Consider the following 8,072-nt stretch of genomic DNA (forward strand, 5'->3'; position numbering starts at 1 on the left):
ATGCAAGTTTAAACAAATGTATAATCCAGTGGTCAAACTCGCGCGAGCAATGCGAGGCGAACATTTTCTTTGCGTTGTATGTGAACGCACCAAGTGTTGTCTTTTTTCGTCCGGTCTCTGTACATGTATGAGGTTGTGTCATACGATTCCGGGTGCCCACACACCGCGACAACTAATTCAGTAACATCAGGACAATCTCAATGCTGATAGGCTTTCGCAACAATCAACTTGCGCGAATGAAGCGATTTCGCGCGTTCGATTCGCGCCGGCGCGAATTCGCGTCTCTGCATTGACCATGTATGTAATTGCGCAAAAAACACTCGATTCGCATTGTATGTGAACGCACCATTAGAGTCACATTTAAGACCAAGGAGCTCGATGTAAACACATACAAAGAGATGGAGTATAAACCATCTGTTTTACAAATAAAATGTCATGTGCAAAACGTTTAAATCAAGAATCTGGTATTAGCAGCATAAAGACGATTTGACACGGTTTGTTGTACCTGCAAGTTACATCCACTACACGCCCACTCCTCTCTGTCGCACCTAGTGACAGCGATTTGATTGTATTCAGTATAACATTTTCATAATATTTAATAATTTTACAGAACTTCATTTTTAACCCTTGTGATTAGGGTTATATTTAGGTGCATGTATAGGTGTAGGGTTGCTTCGGGAGTCCAAAAAAACACAACAAACACAGTTTATGAATATGTGTCCAACTTATTGGGTCAGAATTTATCTGAAGTTTATCTGAAGTGGGCGTAACTTCTTGTGGGCGTGACTTGTAGCGGATGTGACCTTATCACATCAGCAGCGCCATCTTTGATTTTTGAGGCTGTGAGATAATTCGGTCTCTTCAATGGCTTGTACTGCAGTTTAAAGTGTTTTTAGAGCTTTCTGCCGATAAAACGTTAATACATATACATATATATATATATATATATATATATATATATTTTCAATAATATTCAGTAGACATAAAACTCCAGACAACATGACTTGTTGAAAAAGCTTTATACCATGCATTGCGTTGAAGAGTTGATTACGCAAAATCTGCGTAATGGGGAAAATCTACCCATGTCAATTGATTTATTCTTACGCCATTAATGACTGTACACCAATACATGAAATCTGTTTTAATCATAATCAGTCTAAGAAAATGCATGTAAACGTGCTCCATGCAACTTTAATCAACTGGCATTTAGCTTTTAACTGGTTAGTTCATTTCAGAACAGTCCAGAATCGCTCCTTTTTCCCTAAATAATCGATTCTTACATTTCGTAATGGAATGCACCTTTTCACAACGATTATGCTTAATAAGCCAACACACGTGTGGTGTGGTCATGTAAATGCATGAATCGGCTTTACTTTATCGGTGTAAGCTCATAAAAGACTTATGAGTAAACCAATCGACACGGGTAGACTTTTGCTCATTACACCAATTTTGCATTGCTTAAACCATTTCATAACAAATAAGACATATAACCAAAAATATACTCAAAATCATGTAGCGTTAGAAAAGATAACATGACAAATGTTTAAAGTGAATGCAAACTTCGCAAACGTAACGCCTCTTGGTCTGTTCAACAGCTGGTCAGTAAACAAGGTTAGTGTTGCACCTTCAGTTTTACTCTCTCTCACAGACAATCTCATTTACACTCGGTGACTATGAATATTCTATCTCTTTTTCTTGCTCTCCTTTTTCAGTTTCTGTCGGATTTGTTGAACAGGTGCCTTTGGCTTTTTGTTCTGCTCGGAGGTGCGATTGACAACCAGCTCTGAAGTCTCCACCTAAAAAATTGATGAAATGCATAGAATAAATCAACTGTTACAGTTATAAACCCCACAAATAAGTATTGTGACAGTACCATGGTAGAATAATGGTATAAAATGGAGACCATATACATCGTATTGACTGATTACCACTGTTTTGAAGCATTTTTAAATTTGTGACATCAAGATATTGCAAGGCAAACGGAAAGACTGCCGTTTCAAAGATTATGTGAGAGGTTCTACGTTGATCCTATAACTTGGCCGCACCTGTTCATGGCTCTTAGATGTGGGTATTATTATTGCAAGTATACAGACAAGTTGAAAAATGGCTCCTAAAAGTAATCCATAACGCAAGAGACTCTCAAAGAACGTGGGCTCAGAAACCTCCGGAGGAGAAAGATCCAGATCTGCAGACATGCTGCTCTGCTATCTGTTGATATAAGACACCCATGTTATTCAACTAATACATACATATATATACATACCCAGGGCCATAGCAAGGTAATCTGGTTGTTCTGGGCCACTTTCCAATTAAAAAATACAATTTATAATATGTTGTGTGGCCCCCTGGACCCCTACCACCTTTCACCCCACTACTATGGCCCTGCATATACCCTTACAATAGAGTACAATGGTTGTATCATGGTACAGTGGTCTCAGATGTTAATGCCAGGGTAATCCAAAGTACTTTTAAGAATAACATATTACCAACGTACACATCCAAAAAACATGCCATTAAAATGGTACATTTAATAATTAAATAAAAACACAGAAAATGCCATGGTACGTGGATTAAAAATAATATAAAACAAACATAATATTACCATGGTCAGTGTTGGGTGTAATGCATTACTAAGTAACTAATTACTGATATTATATGACTTTTCATTGAAAAAAGTAAAGGAATTGCTCTTAATTTTTAGTCATTTAATTAATTACTTCTGATGTAATTGTGTTAAATATTGTATAGACTTCTAGAACAATTCTATATAAAACAATAGTGAATTTCAAATAGAAATTTAATGTCTAATGTTAAAATGTATGTTTTCTAATTTAACGCTGCCCCTTTAAATTCTTAGCTCATGAATAATTTATTTGATGATTTTACATGATTTATTTGGAAGAATTAAAAGATCATTTTCATGTCTATCCTTGTATTTTTCATCTGGTCCATGAAAAGTGTTTAAGAAAGTAATATAGTATTTTTTTTAAATAAGATTAATTAGTAAAATAATCTAATAACACTGTAGAATATGTAATTAGCAGTTAGTAATTAATTAATTACTTTTTTTTTTTAAGTAACTTACCCAACACTGACCAAGGTAAAAAAAACATGTTATTGTCATGGTAAATTAATTAAATAAATAAAGAAACATGGTAATGCCATGGTACATGTCCAAAACATGGGATTACCAAGGTATGTTATAAATAATAATACAAAAAATTATACCATAGTACTTTTAGCTAGTGTAGTATTTAAAGTCATTCATGCAAATATTGCAAAGTCAAAGAATGCAAACGCGTCTACACTGCGCGACACCGCTTCGTTGATTTAAACTTGTGACGCGTCGAGCCGCACGCTTGCAGACAGTGTCGACACGGTACCACTAATCATTACATTTACAGATAAAATGGAAACAAACTAGATACCTTATGAAATAAATTGTCTTTGTTGTGATGCCGTAAAATGGTTTAAGGAGTGATCAAACAGTCGCACTTCGTCTCGTACTTCCACTTGGGATTCGATGTTCACTTCACTGCCACCTGCTGTACAGGAGATGAAGAAAGAGCAATGCACCTTTCAAGGCAAGTCAGTTACATCTTTGGAACACTCTCGGGCAGCTATGTGAACAAGCGGCATTATAGTACAGCCACAGAGAATATAGCAGAGACGGGCCACTTTTATTAAAAGGAATGGGAGAAATCGGAACTCTCAATGGCAGCCAACGGTCAGCGGATGTAGAATGGAAGTCCCGCCTTACAGGTAAAGAGCCAATCACCTTCTTTATCGTCAATCACGTAAAGAGCCAATCACATGGCCTGTCAATCAACTAGAGAACGCGCATGCGCATTAACTATACAAGCCTGGAAACCGCGTTTTTTTTTTAGTGTAATCTGATGTAAAGCACAATTTGTGGGATATCAGTGTTGTCAGATTTTACTGCTGATTTGAAATCTGTTCTTTGATCGTAACCTTGACCAACCGGTTTGTTTGAGATTTTGGTCATTCCCCATTCAAGTACATAGGAGCTGCACTGTCATGACTGAAAATAGCAAACCGACAGAGCTCCAAACTTCGATCAAAGAACACATTTCAAATCATCTGAAGATCTGAAAGTATATTGAAACAAAATCACTTTCTAAATTACGAAAACCCCTAACGAGAAAAAAACAAACTAGTATTTGAATGCGACTATTTGAGCTTTTTTTAGCCGCCGAGCGCCCCCTGGAGGAATAAACTGTGTATGACGTAGAGAACAGTGTGAAATCAATGCATTAATGTAGCACCATCTAAACTCCTTGGCTTCAACATAAGCTATATTTAGTGCAAAATTAACTTCCTTTACATGTACAATCGTATAATGCTTTGATAGAACCAATACCGTTTGTTTTGTTAAGAAAGGAAACACCAAAATCTCTTACCTTTCAAATACATTTCTTGAGGAATGTCTGCTCTACTAGACATTGGGCTTCTTGGCTACATGTAGGGCCATGTACTGTATGCAAATAGGCACATTTTTTCAGGTAAATTAACAGACTACTTTTTGCGACAAGGTAAAATTGTTTTCACATTGCTACATTGTCCATGGCCATTCAAAATAATAGTAATAGTAACTGAAGGTACACTCATGACATCAAATATTTTATTTTAATACATGGATATTCAAAAGAATGTTGTAAATGTTTATTTATTTATATATATTTATGTTATGCTAATAGTGTCTTTTTCACCGTATTAAAGTTTAATTGAATACAGTGAATTCATAAAGTTGCGTTCATAGTAACACTGTTTTGAACCCTATTATTCCATGATTCCTGATAATATCTCCCAAAGGAAGCATACAGTATATAAGGAGAAAAGCGGAGGGCCTAAAACTGATCCCTGTGGCACTCCATACTTAACTTTTGTTTGATTTGACAATTCTGTTTAAATCAAATGGCGGCTGTGGGTCAGTTGGTAGAGTGGGTTGGACACTAATCGCAGGGTTGGTGGTTCGAATCCTGGCCCACATGACTCCACATGCCAAAGTGTCCTTGGGCAAGACACTGAACCCCAAGTTGCTCCCAATGGCAGGCTAGCGCCTTACATAGCAGCTCCTTTGCCATTGGTGTGTGTATGTTGTGTATGTGTGTGAATGATACGCATTGTAAAGCGCTTTTGAATACTGTTAAGGCTTAAAAAGGTGCTATATAAGTGCAGACCATTTACATAGACAAAGTGGCAGCGGTCTGCTAAATAGGACCTAAACCATGCTAATGCCAACATAATTCTCCAGCTTATTCAAGAGAATGTCGTGATCTATCGTGTCGAATGCAGCACTAAGATTTAAAATGTAGCCACGATCAGATGATAAGCGCAAGTGATTTGTTACTCTGATAAGTGCAACCTCTGTACTGTGATGAGGTCAAAATCCTGACTGGGATCCAGGGCTGGACTGGTAATCTGGCATACCGGGCATCTTCCCGGTGGGCTGACGCACTTCGGGGGCCGATCAGGAGCGGACTGGCCATCGGAAGAACCCGGCGGGCCGTTGGGTTGGCCGTGAAACGGACCGAATGGGCCGCGATAAGCAAAAATGAGCCGGCGTGTTTCGCAGAACGGACCACAAAACGGCGGCACCATATGCAGAAAAGGACAGCGAACATAAATAAGTGAAATAACCTGAAGTCAAAAAATGGCATGCATGCATAATAATAATAATAATAATAATAAAATAATTAGGTAAATTCTGTTTAAAATAGTTTTAAATGTGTATATCTTGTCGCACTCCAGGACATGTCAACTACCCCATAAGCAAGGACTGATACACCACTTCAAACACACATGAATAATAATATATATATTTAAAAGATCTTTATTTCCTATGATTAACTAATTGATAACTCATGGATAAATCTGCAGGTAGACTTTCTACTGGTTGGTTTTTATCAAGGTTTTCACATTGTTAGTTGTACAGAATGACACAAAGCTAAGAGTTGCCATTGGAAAGGCATGCCCTTTTTTCTTCACAGGCTGATGTGTTAATTTGCAGAGGGGGGATTTAAAGCATGCCAAAGCATCCACAAAAGGAATCGACAACACTGGACCTCCACAAAGGACAAACAGAAAAGGTAGGAAGGCTTCAGTTCTTTGGGCAAGTCTTTACATGATATCCACAGACAGTGGGATGAATGTTGTGTTATAGCATGTTAGGAAGCAGATGTTGGCAGTATTGCTTTGGGAAGGTGTTTGGGATTATATGGTCCAATATTAGGATGCAGAAAATGGAAAACTGTCTTGACACGGAAAGGGAAGGCGGGGCCAGTCAAGTGGCGTCCACAGTGCCCCAGGGAAGACTGGGATTTTGTTGCTTGCTCCGCAGAGGAATACCAGACCCCTGCAGTTTAATTCATGTTCACAGAAGAAACATCAAGACATTATTCTACATCGGTCCTATGGCAAAGTACAACACACAGAAGCGGACAAATATTCCTAAGTAGCAGTAGACAGCCCAAGGGTGTCCAATGAAACAGAAAAAAACACAAGTCAAATGAAATCAATGATTAAATAGAACAGACTGAACATTCACTGAAGAATGAAAAGTTTAAAAAGTCCGGATTCGTCCAGAAAAGACCACAATTACATGGGATGTCCAAAAAAAAAAAAAAAAAAAAAATATATATATATATATATATATATATATATATATATATATATATATATATATATATATATATATATATATATATATATATATAAAAATATCTTAAAAATAGGTTACAATATTTTTTCAAATTATTTCAACATAAATGCGTTAGTTGTCATGAACCAACAATTTACAAAAATTGATAATTGTAGTTCATAATGTTTCAAATGTATTAACATTACTAAATGCTGTAAAATAATTGTTAATTAACGTTAACAATTGTTTTAACAAATGTTAATGTACAACCTTATTGTTAAGTGTTACCGAAAATGTTTAGCCATTAGATCAATTCACATTTAATCCTGTGAAATGGATATTAGAAAAAAATAAGGTGATAAAAAAATTAAATCATGATAAAATTAATTATTATTATATGCAAACCATCCAAAATAAATAGATCAATTCAATAAATAAGTAAAATATCCAACAACTGAAATGCAATTTTCAAAGAAAATACCTAAAAAAAGTTCAAGTTTGCCTTGATCTATTTAGCTGGGTGTCAGTTGTAACACGTGGCATAATAAAGTCATGCTATTGTACATGTGGATGACCATATTTATGACAATACTTTGTTTTTGCAATCAATTATGTCAATATGATCAATATGTATTGTAATATGTCATACTGTAAACACAAGGGCATCACTTTCATTCGTGCCAGTATCATTTGCTTTCAATTCAGTTATTGTGAATTGTAAATATATATATGAAAACAACACTGTCTTTGAACAGACAGTGACACTCGTACAAGCTCTCGCACCTTTTGGCTCAAATGCGTGTAGGTTATTATTATTGATTTCTGTTGAGGTGTTTGTTTTGTCCCAAGTTGATGAGCTCTAATGAGGGCTCATGCATATGGCTTCTAGTTTCAGCAAGTGGTTTACACTCTGTACATTAACAGGCAAATCTCATGAAACTTGTCAAAAACATTTCCAGGTCACATTTACCCCAAAATCAAAAATGTAAGAAATTAGACGAAAATTGTACATTAAGAAAATGACATTTTGAGGACCATAAAGATTAAAGAGCATTAAGATTTTTGTAATGCGACATGATTTCACATTATCCCCATTACTGTATTTTTGTAACTATTGGAACGTTTGACTGTATATTACTGTAAATATTTTATTAATTTAATTTTAAGTTCATGGTAGACTTTGTTATACTGCCTTTCATTTCTACTAGTTTAAATTAAAAAAATCACAAATTAAAAATAAAATCTAAATTAGCATATATGAAAGCAAATGAGACTCTAATAAGGATTACCATCCAGAACAATGGAATTTATTCCATTATAACAAAAACTAAATAATAATTATTATTTTTTGCCTATTTTTAAGATTGACAATTTCATAAAAAATTTCCATTAAATTGTTATAAATTAAATA

The 8,072-nt window shown here is 35.5% G+C and overlaps 1 protein-coding gene across 1 annotated transcript; it reads right to left on the bottom strand.

Moving 5' to 3' along the window:
- Nucleotides 1-1,006: 1,006 nt before the first annotated feature.
- LOC127646915 (protein MANBAL-like) lies at nt 1,007-3,680 on the bottom strand. The gene is made up of 3 exons (XM_052130898.1): nt 3,429-3,680; nt 2,046-2,208; nt 1,007-1,796 (listed from the first exon to the last, which is right to left on the bottom strand). Exons 2-3 carry the CDS (start codon nt 2,193-2,195, stop codon nt 1,683-1,685), a joined length of 264 nt encoding a protein of 87 aa, XP_051986858.1. The 5' UTR covers nt 2,196-2,208; nt 3,429-3,680; the 3' UTR covers nt 1,007-1,682.
- Between the last annotated feature and the right edge of the window lie 4,392 nt (nt 3,681-8,072).

Source organism: Xyrauchen texanus, chromosome 7 (genome assembly GCF_025860055.1).
Source record: "Xyrauchen texanus isolate HMW12.3.18 chromosome 7, RBS_HiC_50CHRs, whole genome shotgun sequence".
NCBI classification, from domain to species: domain Eukaryota; kingdom Metazoa; phylum Chordata; class Actinopteri; order Cypriniformes; family Catostomidae; genus Xyrauchen; species Xyrauchen texanus.